Source organism: Gymnoscopelus braueri (assembly GCF_963280865.1).
Source record: "Gymnoscopelus braueri genome assembly, chromosome: 10".
Classification (NCBI taxonomy): domain Eukaryota; kingdom Metazoa; phylum Chordata; class Actinopteri; order Myctophiformes; family Myctophidae; genus Gymnoscopelus; species Gymnoscopelus braueri.
In genome coordinates, this window is record NC_137611.1 from 28,751,709 (window position 1) to 28,766,298 (window position 14,590).

Sequence of the window (14,590 nt, forward strand, 5' to 3'; positions counted from 1 at the left end):
TCCTCTCGCTCTCTCGCAGCATCAACCTGTTCAAAACAGGGACCGTCAGCTGCCTACAGCTGGTTCTGTCCTATTCCTTCACGCCATTCCCTTCGTCTTTTCCCAAGTATTTCCTCTGTGGTTTTCCCCCCCCCTCTTCCCTATAGGTTTCTCTCCAGTCTCCTCCCAAAGTGTTCACTCTCTCTTTGCTAAGCAACTGCTGCCCGTTTCCAGGCAGCGTGTGTGCTCCCTCCTCCCCTACAGGGTAATGTCACCGTGCTAGTGCTTCTGATAAATCCTTCTGTTCTGACAGACAGACCCTGTCCATATCGGTTGTCTTTTTGTTTTGGGGTGGCGGATTGCCCCTTTACTGACACTTTACCGCTAGCACTTCGGACCAGTAGCTGCTAGCGCAACAGATGTGTAACACACAGCTAGCTTTGGAATCAGGGGGCGGGAGAGATAGAGAGAGAACTAAAGGGGGATGGGGGCGGAGAGTGACAACCAATAGGACGTCAGAGAAAAGGTGGGGGGGGGAGCTGGGTGAGAGAAAAGAAGGAGAGATGGATGCTTACAGGTTTTGATTTCTTCCTAAATTAGAACTTGGATCCGATATCAAATGACTTGAAGCATGTCATGTATCTGTAGATGAAATACTGAGATTACAGCCTTTGTCCTTTAATGAATGATGTCCAAAATATTGGGTGAATGAAGGAGAAAGGAGATTGATAATAATTACTTGACATAGTGTATTGATTTATCTTTCCAGGCAAGTATCTTTCACCCAAATGGCATGCTTAACATGCTCTTAAATGATTAACAAGTCACTTATAAGGGATTCACTGTGGCTTTAAAACGGTCCACAAGGAACAGTTTCTTTGATAAGTAAATAGCTCGAGTCCATCATAATATTATTCATTATAAACAGGCTGTCAGATAATGGAAAGCCCTTGGGACGGGATCCTTCAGCATACTGACAGAGCACTCACTCTACGGTTAGGGATGGGTTTTTGTGGTCATGGGTGAAGGAAGCAAATGCAAGCGGTGGTGCGATGCAAAACGCGATGAAGGCTGAGCTGAAAACAGGCACGAGTATATCAGATAACAGGAGTATTACACAACAGGCGGGCCGTGTATTCCCGACTTGCATTGTTCCTGACTTGCAATTCCCGATTAGGCCAGTTTATCCAAATTAAAAAGGTAGGGTAAGTGATATTTTTTGGGTTAAAACAAAAAGTATTTTGTTAAAAGGTTAAAGCACTATATTCTGATAGTAATCATTGCTATAGAGTGTTTGTTCAGTAACAGGAGTCTCCCCGTCTCTCCAGCTCTTTAATAAACAGAAAATACATTTTCCGGTAGGTGTCAAAATCTCAGCCAATCAGGATAAAGTACCAATTTTTAAGCTTCATTTTTATAGTGTTCCAGTTCAAATTTTGCCTGCTCATTTCTTAGTGTCATCACTTCCAATTTCACTTGTTTAATCTATATCCTGATTGAGTTCTCTATCCTGATTGGATAAAATTGGAAATGAAACTGAAACGAAAATGGATTTTCTGTTTTATAAAGAGCTAGAGAGACAAGGAGACTCCTTTTACTGAACAAACACTCTATAGCAATGAGTACTCTCATAATATAGAGCTATTTAACACTTATTTTAACCAAAGAAAATCAGTTACCCTACCTTTAACATTGCAGTGCATATATCTACTCATAGGAAATATATCATGCTTTACTCACTGTATCTAACGCAACTGACATCAATACTTAAAAAATAAACCTATTTCATTGTTCTCTAATCGAATTTGAAATCGCAAAATCTAAAAAGCGAGCTGAATAAAAGAAAAACAGTGCTTTGCTTTTTGAATCAGTGGACTGAAAACAACATCTTACATATTCCATCTGCATGTCAGCTTCAGCTAATTTAAAATTGAAGCAAGCACAAGATAAACCTCTCAGTGTTCAGTCCTCCCTGTGACCAAAGTTCTAGCAGTACTATTTATAACTGACACACATTTAGGCAGCATTTAGCCCCATGGTGAGTCTAACCTCCATTCTGACCCATCGCAGGGACCCATGTTGGTTGTGTGCTTTGTCACAGGCAGTCACAGCGGCCTGAATGAAAATGGTAACATCTGGATACATGCTCAGCATCCTATATTCAAATTGGCTAATGGGAGGACCGGTCGGTGGGCGGGCGAGCGGACCACGTTATCACGCTCATGTCACCATGACTCAACCATAACCATATAAGGAGTTCCCAATGTAGCTACGTCCAAATTATGGAGTGTGTCGTCTAACCTCCAATCTATCACCATGGCATCAGGCACAAACAAATCAGTCAGCTCCATATATGGGCACATACTGATGACATCAGGGCACTCCATATATGGGCATAAAAGGGTCTGATACAGAGATCTCCATATATTAACACATTCACTGCCAGGTACTATGCATCAGTTTCTTTTTTATCTTCTTCGATTTTTCTAACCATTTTAAGTAGTCACAGAATATTTAGCTCCAAAATGATCGATCCCCTGACGGTTGCTAATCACGGAGGGTTTCACTGTGCTTCCGCAAAAAAAAAAAATGTCACCGCGACCTCCCGTTCGCTTGTTATCCGCTGTTATGTATATTTTGCCAAAAATACATAGTAAAACACAGGTGCCGAAATACAGGTTATTTCCCAAATAAATTAACCAGAAAGTGAATGGAGCAGGTGGGGGGGAATGTGTTGAGGGCATATCGGTCGGATCTACGGTGCGACGTAGGTGTGAGGTCCACATAGCGGCCCCGAACCTCTAGTATGAGATAAATGCGATAAATCAGGCTACAGAGTACCACCTATATTTTGCAGAAATATTTTGCTTTAAGACATCCGTTTCAGATAGTAAAATACATATTTATGTCATGCAGGCTGCATATTTTATCTTGGTATTTGAGAAATGGACAAAGAAAGGACTAAAAAGTGTGCAACTGAGGAGGCCTAATGCAGCTTCATCCAGACAATTCAATAAATATAATTTGAGACGCTTCAAATCTGCTGGCTCATGTGGGCGACTGCCTTCAGTAACGGACCTGTGAGCCTCTCGGGTGAACTGAAGTGCGTCTGATGGTGATCCATATTGCATCAAGGTACTAGAGAAAAACAACCAGGACAATGAAGCAGAAGTACATCCTACGTCTCCATTCTAGACCTCAGCTGATTAACCCATTAAGACCTGGAACTGTGTAATTTTTTGATTTGAGCTAAAAAGCATTATTTTACACTTTGGGCTATTCAAAAATAGCAGATATAAAAGCTCATAGCGCGGCACCGAGTGCCGCGCTACGAGCTTGTAGATCTGCTATTTTTGAAAAATCGTGAAAATGTGCGCAAATCTTTGAATATATATATTTTTTAAGCACATTTTTTTAACTCAAATCTTTGCTTCTGGCGGTCCCTGGAACAAGATATTTTGATGGGGGTCCGCGGCCAAATACATATAATTTTGGGGGTCCTTGACATGAAAAAGATTGAGCACCACTGATGTAGAAACATACGTTTTTCAGAATACTGTTGAGATTTAGTAGAATCGGCTTCAGGTCTCAATGGGTTAATGCAGCCTATCCACAGTAGGTCTTCTTAGTAGTACTCGACAAAGAAAGAAAAAATAAGTGTTGCTCAGCATCAGCACACATAGTAGACAGACTCCGTGTGTATTTTGGAAAGTGCCTGCTCAACCCCTCCAATGAGGTCATCTCTGCAGGAGTATGAGAAGCAGCATCCTGGAGGACAGGCTGTTCTGGCCTGGTTAGCAGGCCCAGATACAGTGCTCTGATGGGACGGCGCCACTTCCCCGACACTCACCATCGCCGTCCCAACAGCAAGCCCTTCAAAAAGGGAAACTAGAACAACTCTCCGGGACACGATCACATGCACAGAGGCCAAACTTACGGACGTCGAGGAAAAAAAAACAGAGCATAGCTTGTTTCAAAGTGTGCAAAACAGGGAGAGAGAAAAACTTGAGGACTTACCAACTGCAGTATGTCCTCATCTTTTGGCATCACACAGAGCTCAAGAACGGCATCGCTGTAAGGGAACAGAAATGCTCCATGTATTATTATTTTTGAATTATAGCAATGGGCCAGAAATTACGGAGAAGAATTCCCATGAATTCTCACCTCTCTTGGATCAAGGCGATAACCTCAGAATAGGTTTTGCCAATGATGCTCAATCCGTTCACCTTCACTAGCCGGTCTCCTGTGAGCAGCAAAACATTAAAAAGAAATGTAGGGTCAAAATGAGTCAAGTAGACTAAACAGCCAACCAAGGGAAAGTCACCAGATGTACAGTGTATTTATTTACAATAAAACAGGTGGGGTTGCATCAATTAATCAAATCAAATCACTGGGACAGCTATCACAAAGGGTGCAACAGTTAATTGAACAAATCCATTTAATCGATTATGAAAAATCATCGACAATCTATAATTTAATAAATGAATCTATTAATAATCTATCCGTATTTTGGGTATGCCATTATAGGAGAAGATTTTCAAAACACTTCAACAAATATGTTTAAAAATAATAATAATAGCTGATCTACAAGCTCACGACATGCTGTGAGCTATTTTTGCATGACTTTGTGCAACAAAGTATAAAATAGTGCTTAAAGGAGTAGTTCACCCAACAAATGACTTATTTTCTATCAATTACACACGATTGTTTTGTTTTTGTCGCATTCCTAAGCCAATAATTTGATGACCGGCCGAGTCTCCGAGACTCAAAGAGTCTCCTACTGAGTCTCCTATTGACCCATGACCCGGTCATCAAATTATTGGCTCAGGAATGCGACAAAAACAAAAAAAACCTCCATGAATTCAAGGCTCATGGGGTGTGTAATTGATACTGTGTAACTACTCCTTTAAGTGCTTAATCAGGTTTTTATTTTTATTTTGTGTGTGTGTGTATATATATATATTTATATATATACATATATATGTATATATATATATACAAAAATGAAAACTCTCTTTTCTCCATGATTCGATTCGAAAATAATCGATGCAGTAGTTGCAGCCCTAGTGCACTGCACACCGAGGATTACCTGAAGCAACAACCTCCTTGCTAATGTTCTGTTCCACAACCAAATAAGACCCCCACCTCCAACCCATTAGTATGCCATTATGTACACTATCTAGAGGGTGAAAGACCAGAGAACATGCTGCAAATACAGTAGATGAGCTCCCAGTTCACAGGACCGTTGCGCTCCAGTAAGCTGTGGTTGGAGATTGATGAAGTTCATTACCTGTGCAGAGTCCAGCTCCGTGGGCAGGGCCACCTTCCTTCACTTGCTTCACAAAGATGGTGTCCATGGGCTCTAGCCTATTCCGCTGTCGCCCTGACAACAGAACCATAGCCATCAGTTAGCTGGCATTAGCTATCAATATGAACACACAGAAAAAACACTATTGAATAACCGATAGATATCCTCCCATTGATATTGTATCGTATGGGGATTTTGATTCATGCTTGGAAATTATTAGGCTTGGAACAGCAGTGCCCATGAGCATTCATAAAAACACCACCGTCTCAAACAGCATCCGGGGGTATTTTATATCTCTCACAGTTATGTGATGACTCATTTTCCAAAGCCAAAGTGGGCCAGTAAGAAATAGGCCTAACATTTTTCTAGTTAAAACTTTGCTTCCACACAGTTAGTGAGATTCATTAAAAACAAGTACAAAAATATATACAAAATAACACCAGCTGTGTAAGGTAATAAACAGAATGGCCAAAATTGCTATTTACTGAGCAGCCACCTGGATAAGATCCTTAGAGTGAGTAGACTTTCTTCCCGTTTCTGTGATTATGATACTCCACCATGGGACTATATCAGGTGTACATTAAGGCCATATTCAAGAACTCAACTGAATGATTTCCAAAACAATTTTCGCATGGGACAGTAGAATTTCACTTGAATGCAGAACGGTACATTAATTGAATGCCAGATTAAATAAGTTTCTATGTATGTGGTGTGTGTGTATATATATACACATACACACACACTGTATATTGATTGAATATGTTATTAGGCAAAACAAATAAACAGCACAATTACATTTATAATACTTTGTCTAAAAAGGTCCGTTCAAAAAAGTTGTTGCGGTCTTGTTTCCATTGGGGTCCTAGGTTTGTCACAAGATATATGTGTACATATGCATTAGTAGCCATATAGTCTAGCCCTAAGTCCATCTAAAAACGCCTCCACTCATGCAAGAGTATAAACCTGAAACAGTCAAAAAGCAGCAACATGAAAGCCTATTCATTGTTATTAGTCTCCTGCTAATCTGCTCAGGTTTTTTTCTATTTCTTCTTTTTTTTTTGGGGGGGGGGGTGCTGTTGGCTCTGTATGAAAGCGAGAGAGAAACAGAGAGGTTTGTCACAAGATTCAGAGGCATGTGAATCGGCATCATGACAGCAGAACAGACTGTTTTTTGGCCTATGCCATGTTGTCTGCCCACTTAACGACCATTTTAAATGGAAATGATAATTAATTGGCGAGGGGGGTAATTCCCAATAGGGGAGATTGTGTGGATTTAAGGAGGTGAATGAATACATCTGAAAAGAGGAAAACCTGTTTGCTCATGCTGCTCTTGTCTCCTAGCAGCTACATGGCTGCAGAAGAAAGAGTGAGAGAAAGTGTGTTGTGAGTGTGCAGGTGTGTGTGTGCGGGCGCACGCGTGCGTGTTGACCGGTGGGGTTAGGGGGGTGTTAGAAAGTGAAAGAGAGAAAGAGAGTAAAGGGAAGGTGGGGTGGGCATGTGCTCAGCTGCTCAACTCCCACTCTTTCCTTATAAAACAGAGAAATAGCCTAGGGCACAATGCAACAGTGAAGCTCAAATCCGTTCCAAGTAGTTAACATTCAGCTAGTGACTGTGCATGGTACTGCCCAAATTACAGTGGTTAAGCCACCAGAGGAACAAGATTACAAAAAAGTTAAAAGATTTGTACAGTACCAGATCAGTAAAACATCTCCCTATCATGAATCAATAATCAAATAAACGCCAATAACTCTGGTATGACCAGTGAAAGTGAGTTAAAACTAAAAGGCCTTTGTTCAGACGCAAATGTCAAAGTAGGTGAGTTAACACATGAGAAAGACCGTCTTCCCCTGCAGGGATATGGGGCAATAAGGGGACACACAGGTAGCTACTGGTTGAATATCACTTGCTAACCAATGAGAGCCATCTTGTAGCAACACGAACAGCCAGTAACCCTCAATGCACACACACATGCCTGCATGTTCTCTAGTTTTACATATGGCATTGCACACACATAATATCCTGGGGATTAATATTATGTAATACTGCAACAGGAGCCTCATCCCCCCACAACCTGAACACAGCCATAGCACTGATATGTGCTCCCTCTGGTGGCACATTGCAAAAGTGCATTACAAGTACATTTATACAATGCTGCTTCAGGAACCAGATAATCATGAATTACTGTCAACAATTAAATGTACCATCTGCTTTTAGTGTGTACTGTAGCATTGAAACCATCTATTACAATGTCAGGTCATCCCATTTGGATGTATATACTTAACAGAAAAATGTGTCTTCCAAATACAGTGTATAGTTTCCATTTATGACAATTCTTGATGGGTTCCAATAATCTTTTACTTACAACTAAATCAATAACAGCAAAGGTATAGGATGTCATTAAACATTAGCCCATTTCCTGGACAGGATGAGCAGTTGGGAGGAAAACAATATACCCGACACAAAGGGCCCTCCCTTTGTGTCCCTTGTGCAAATTTCACCTTTTTCCTTTGTATTAACCACCAGAGGGAGACAGGCTTGGGCAAAGTGACTCATTTGAGGCCTTCCTCTACACTTGCTGAATGTTTACGCCCAGTCACATGTGCCAAATACTTCAGTGATATTACAGTGATTTACGGCTCAAAAACGAAATCTCATCTCCAGGTTGTATTTATCTAGTCTGGCTAACGGCAACTGTGTGGTACAGATCAGTGGTTTCAGTCCAGAGTTGCATTAGCCAGGCTAGCATTTACCAACCATGTAAAAATGTCTATGAAAAAGAATGGCACGGTGTGAGTCACTCATAGCCATTCGTGTGACACATGGGCCACCAGCACAACAACAACATAAACAAAGGGATTCCCTTTCTTTCATGTTTTTGAGGGATTTCCCTTGTGTCAGCAAACTCACCATAATGCCCATAGCCATGAGCTAATAACAAAGCATGAACACATCGCATGCACACACACACACAGAAAGTTTGACAGATATGACGACAACTGTGATTTTCAAACGTGTACCAAGGCAGTTTGTGGCGTAAAGCCCGATTTATACTTACTTGTGCTCCAGTGACGGGCACCAAAAATAACAGATCTACAATGCATCGCATTTTTAGAGCATGACACAGCACGCAACCAAGTATAAATCAGACACATGTATGCAGTAAAAAAAAGTTACGAGATGACTACTGGCGGGCAAACACATTTCAAATCACAAGCCATCCCATCCTTCAGCCAAGCGCTGTGATAAAAGAGCTTTGTCTGGGCTGTGGGCCCTCATCCAATAAGATAATTTATGTCAGTCCTGACTCCTGCGCTGTCACCGAGGCGGGCCAGTTTGGGCAGGGATCATCTCAGGTTGTGTTTTCACAACTCTGGCAAGCTGCCCATCGAGTCCCTCTGTCCAGTATTATGCAACCGTCAGGATTCTTGGCTCGCTGGGCCAAAAAGTCCCCATTTTCTGCAGTTTCACCTTTTAGGCCCATCATAAATCACTACAGCTAGAGAGGAAACGGTGAACTCTGCAGATGTGTTTTTTCCCCCCCACTACATGAAAGTCATTTACCACATCATCTACCATGTGTGCCTCATGGTCTGTTTTATATCATTCATCTAGGGAGCTTCCTTTCCATTGGCTGGACAAATTATGTTTTTATTTCTGCAAATGTATTTATTTTCCCAGCATGAAGACTAACTTCATTAACACCACTTCTTTCCTGTACAGCAATCTTTCTGTTTCTTTGCTGTACATTTTCTTTCATAATTATTTACTTGCAATTGAAAGAGTTAGTGACAGCACACAACAACACCCCCCCCCCCCCCCCCCCCCACCCCCCATGGTCAACAAAGGGCAGATCAGACTAAACAAAGTGTTAAGCACACAAACAAGCCAAAGAGAGGTCACCACACTGTGATCACATTAGGATGGAATGGGCCATAGCAGTGTTAACTCAATCAAACAGACCATGCCTATGTCATAGGGGTCGTCACAGGACCAACAAGAAAGGGGCGCTCCGCTCCGCGCATATATATCCGGCCGCCAGGCTGGGCGGGCTACCGAGGGCAGTTTAAATCATGGGTTGCAGCCATCAGGACCTGTGGTAGCTAGCAAGGGGTTAATTGGATGTTACATTCATGATCTATGGCGTTTTGTATAAAATAATAATAAACCCCTGGCACAATTACAGCCAAACAGTAAGGAATATCAAAAAGATGTTTAACGATTATTGTCACATGACTCCTGAGATCATTTGTTGTATATGGGGTGCTCCTATGGGACAAAGTGAAATCGCTTTTTATATTAGACTTGGATACTTTATAGCGCCAAAATGATTTGAACATTTTGATTTGAATTTCTTACTTGGTCTACTGGCTGCATCCTGATCAGTTTGCGAGATAAGCTCCAGACTCACAGATAGAAAGTTGGATCCTACCGAAATTGACCTGCGGCTCCATTACCCGAAATGCATCAAATGACTAAATGGCAGGCTCAAACAAGCATGCAACAAACATGCATGCATGCACACAGAAATCCAAAACATACACACCAGTAAATAGCAGACCTGCAAACCTTGGGAAAATGTTTTGTGTGTGGGGGAGGGGTTGAAACTACAGATTTCTAACAACTTTACTCTGGGGAGGGAGAAAAGCGGCAACAAATACAGATTGGAGCTACGTGAAGGATGCAGGACAGCAACAGGTGGTGCTAACCAAACCCTTTTATGTCTTCACAAAAGGTCAGCCACACACACAGCGGCTATATTGTTCCCTGTACATAAGGAAGTAAAAACAAAAAAAAGCCAGAGAGCAGATAGATTAAGACTCATTACGAGAGGGAGAGGCACTGTACTGACTCAGCACAGTCTGAAGGGTAGACATGAAGAGGTACAGCCTCATTATTCTGCTTACCTCTGCGGCCGTGATCTTCCTCCTGCAAAAAGACAGGAGAGAGAGAGAGAGAGAGACTTGAATTGCTTCAGTGCCCACACAGTCAAGGAATTTAACACTTATGTATTATGTTTGTTGACTCTGCGTTATCATCGCAAGTGGTTAGGCAAACAATATTCAGGTGGGTTCAGACACACGTCCTTATTAGACCTATATGATATGAGTCTGGTTACCGGAAAGGACCCGTGCACGGCCGACTCTGGAGGGTACACGATGAAGTGACGCAGGGTGAAGCCAAAGCCATGAGAGGTGCGACGCAGGCGGACGGTTTTAGGCCCCGGCCATGCGAAAGGCTCCTCATCTGCCGAGTACAACACCGCGGAGGGATCAGCCAGGTCGCCCCACTCTGCAGAATCATTCTACAAAAATAAATGAGAAGGGGGAAAAGGGAGACATGAGTGTTAATAAAAAAATATATCCAACTCTGTACAGGTCTTGACCGAGTGGGTTAGAAGGCGGAAAGTTCGGTCAAGAGAACTCCGGAAAACCTAATGAGCTTAAAGAAAAAAGAACCACGACTGACAACATGTACCTGTCTTTGAGTTGCACATTTCACAAAGGATAATTCATTGAATGAATCCATTAAGACCGGGAACGCATCCGTGTCATTCTAAGATTTCTTTGGCTATTCAAAAATAGCTGATCTACAAGCTCATAGCACGGCACCAAGTGCAGCGCTATGAGCTTGTAGATCAGCTATTTTTTAGGGGGGGAAATCGTGAAAATGTGTGCAAATCTTTGTATACATATGTTTTTAAAAGCCAAGATTTTTTAACTCAAATCTTTGCTTTAAAAAAAAAAAACATATGTTGCTATAATATCAGTGGTTCTCAAACTTTTTTCATGTCAAGGACCCCCAAAATGATATGTATTTGAGACCCCCATCTCAAAATATTTGGTTCCAGGGATAGCGCGCTCAGTGCCGCACTATGAGCTTGTATATCTGCACATTTTTTTCCTGGATTGAATGGGTTAAGAAGAGCAACATTAGTAACGTGTTGGTTTTATGAAATGGAAGACCTGCTCCCCAGAAGGGGTCCTTATTAAATGTCTCCGGTGTTAACAGTCAATTCATGGTGTCCCATTTCCACAATTGTTTTTGTGTGGCGCAAATGCAGGATTTAGGGCTTTTGACACCCACGTCCCTGTTTACTAACAATTTATAGCCTCACACCTTTGTGGTAACGTGTGTATGAGACCTCCCGGTCTCATATTCCCTGGTCCAGTACAACTTTCAGGGAACTGTTCAAACAGTCTTGACTCTTGTACTTCCATACTGGTGAAAAAACGTGTTCCCTGACCCCTATCAACCAAACACTCCTCCTCCCTGTCACTCCTCTTAGCCTAGAGCTTCACCCACAATGAGAGGAATGTGATGAGCGTGCACATAAATCCTGTCTGGGGGGGTGGGGGTAGGTGGTGATGATGAGTAAAATGTCAGAAAATCGCAAAGAGTGAGGCGTCAAATAAATAGTTAGTGCATGTACCACATAGGCACAGATCTAATAGTGGGGTCGCAGGTTTGAAACAGGCTTGTGCATCATCTAGCTCTCTACTCTGTACTAATTAAGATGAAAATTACGTAATAGTGTAATATTACAATAATATCAGTGATGTTTAACACTGACGCTACATTGTAAACAACAAATACATGTTGAAATAATAGGGAAATAAATATTTACAAGTCTTTGTTGGACCAAAGAGAACACAGTACCTAGTCTTGAAACACGGCTGTGTCAAAGCTATTGGGCCTGTGTGTGTGTAGCCTACGCTGAGAGCGCACGGTCATGTCAGCCTCTCGTCCATGTAAAACATGCCAAAACAAATTCCACATTCATAAAAATGACAGAAGGACAGCAACGCGTTTCCCAATTCCCACCATTCAAATGACCAGTGTGAATACACCATAAACACGACTGCCAGACAAAGAACAGCAAAGCACGAGGGATCTGGACAGGTGGGAAACTATTGCCGAGTAACCACATGAACCCTAGCATCCCTATTCTGGGCATGTCATAATAGGCAAACATTCTGTAAAGATTGGCAAACCTTCAGTGAAAATAGATCTACAAGCAGATCGGCTTTGGTGTAGAGATTTGAGATTTGGTGTAGAGGCAAAAAAGGAAGGGACCAACCAAGTATAGACGCCTGGGGAACCCCGGTCAACAAAGTATATAGTGTTTAAGTGGTTAACTGATTTTTGACAGGTGGACAACTATAAACAACTATAAAGGTGGACAACTATAAACTATTGCAGAGTTTAAATGACTTTGGCAGGTGGACAACAGAGTGACCCATTATTTTACCTGCATTATGTGCATCACTTCCTATGCAAAATATATCAATAATCAAATGTATTGGATAAAAAAAAAATACACAGTATATCATTTCTGAGCTCTGTTGACAGCCCTAGTTTTCATTTACATAAAAATAAATAGATTTGGGATGTTATTAATTTAATTCTAAAAGAAGGCAGGGTAGATCTCCCACCTCCTCAAGCTGCTGCAGGCTGTACTGGAAGAGCCAAACCACATTTCAATAACAAACAATGAGCAACAATTTGTTCACACTTGCAAGAAACCACCAGCTCCCACTTTCATTCCTACTGTATGCTGTCGCTCCCACCATAATGAAGAATGTTCAGTGTACTACTACTTGTTTACCTCACCTTTGATGGTTCGTTAGAAATGCACTGTAGGCCTGGAGGTCTTGTATCAAGTTACAGCATGTTTCACTACCATCTATGCACATGGCTTCTAAAACAGAAAGGCTACAACTTAAACCAGTGGCTTGGGAAAGTAGTTTTCAGTGGGAACCATAAGTGCCAGCGGGAAATTAGGGGTTCAAACATGCTTTTGAGGACAACGGACCAATAGCGCTTGTGTTGCTAGCTGGGAAAATAGAGCTACAGGTGCAGCTGACACCCATGTATTACGTGGGAACAGGCAGAACAGGTTTCAGTCTGTTTAACCCAGCTTTGACTGGCCCACAGCTCCAGTGCTTCCACATTAAAATCTGCGTGTAAGCCCGGGTATCCTCGCTCGATTCCCAACCATTTGAATCCGTAACTGCAGAGGAGCTTGTGGTGAAATGACAATAGATCAAGTGCATGGCATGCTTTGCAAAGTTTGCATGCTTGCCTGGCTTCCCATGGGATGCCAATCCCAGTCCAGTTGATCAGATTTAGCAGCCAGGCCAAAGAGCCATTTGCAACTCTCAGATCTCAGATGTGTAGGGCAGAAGGGGGGTGTGTGCCACTCCTGACAGACGCATGCCTAGCAGGGTTAGCATTGCACTTGCATATGTTAATACTGTGGTGACCACCAACTAGGCCAATAAATTCAGAATCACATTCCCTGACAGCCCTCCCCCTTCCTCTTGCTTAGTTTAGACTCTACTGAATCAGTGTGCCAATCATTAGAATTAGTTTGACCACAGAGCCAGATTCCAATGTCCTATAAAAAAAGGCCATGACCAGTAGTCTATAAAGCAAAATACATTAAAGAAACGCCTACACCAAAATACACACCTAATCTCACCAGCTCACAATAGAATGCCTCTCTTCCATTTATGAATCACCACAATGCCCGACTGATATTTGCACTGGGTGAGGCAGCTAGGAGAGTATTTCCAAGGAAGTATTTGTTCCGATGGATATCAATGGAAATGAAAAGCTAACCGGGCCCCTTGTTTGCAAAAACTCTCAGGGCAGGAATGATGATCCAGACCATGGTCCATTTAATTTATTATGAACTTGGTGGCAAAACTAATCCTAGATCAGAGCTGCCGCGCTCTTGACAGACTCCATCCCATATACATTCTCAATCCCAGCCTTATGCCGCATCAGACAAGAAACCTCCATGGAATTCCAACCAGAATGCTGCCAATTACCGAACAAGCTGCATTAAGTCGAAAACATTCACAGAGTTATGCAAGTTAACATGTAGGTATAATGTGAGTGGAATGGACCCCGAAACATGCTCTGGCTTATCAATGAGTTGTTTTTGCACGTAGGCTATCACGCTAAAAACAGATTCCATGTGGTAATTTTCAGAAGGGTTGTAGCATGACCACATACACATCTACTAAAAAATAAAAGGATGGGGGAAAATGGTTAGGTGAAACCTAGCATAGCGGAGCGTATGGCATTCTGTTAGTGGTATTATCTAATAGGATTGGTATCGTTTCGGTTTCGGTTTTATCCAAACAATTAAGTATCAGTGCTAAACCGGTACTTTTAAAACAGTGCCAGTGCCTAAACAGTGCCTGAACCGATACTTTGATAGAAACAAAATAATTTTGCCTCCGACTCTGTACTAAGGGGTGTGTTTTTGTGTGTGTTTGTGTACACGTGTGCTGC

At 42.0% G+C, this 14,590-nt stretch overlaps 1 protein-coding gene across 2 annotated transcripts in view; it reads right to left on the reverse strand.

Moving 5' to 3' along the window:
• The window catches only part of arhgap21b (Rho GTPase activating protein 21b), a 51,714-nt gene that overhangs the window by 23,043 nt on the left and 14,081 nt on the right, over positions 1 to 14,590 (reverse strand). For both annotated transcript variants that reach the window (XM_080440999.1, XM_080440998.1), the window contains exons 3-7: positions 10,404 to 10,589; positions 10,192 to 10,213; positions 5,270 to 5,362; positions 4,144 to 4,222; positions 3,997 to 4,051 (exon numbers count right to left, since the gene is read on the reverse strand). In XM_080440999.1, coding sequence (XP_080297125.1) covers positions 3,997 to 4,051; positions 4,144 to 4,222; positions 5,270 to 5,362; positions 10,192 to 10,213; positions 10,404 to 10,589 — 435 coding nt within the window. The remainder of the gene's footprint in view (positions 1 to 3,996; positions 4,052 to 4,143; positions 4,223 to 5,269; positions 5,363 to 10,191; positions 10,214 to 10,403; positions 10,590 to 14,590) is intronic.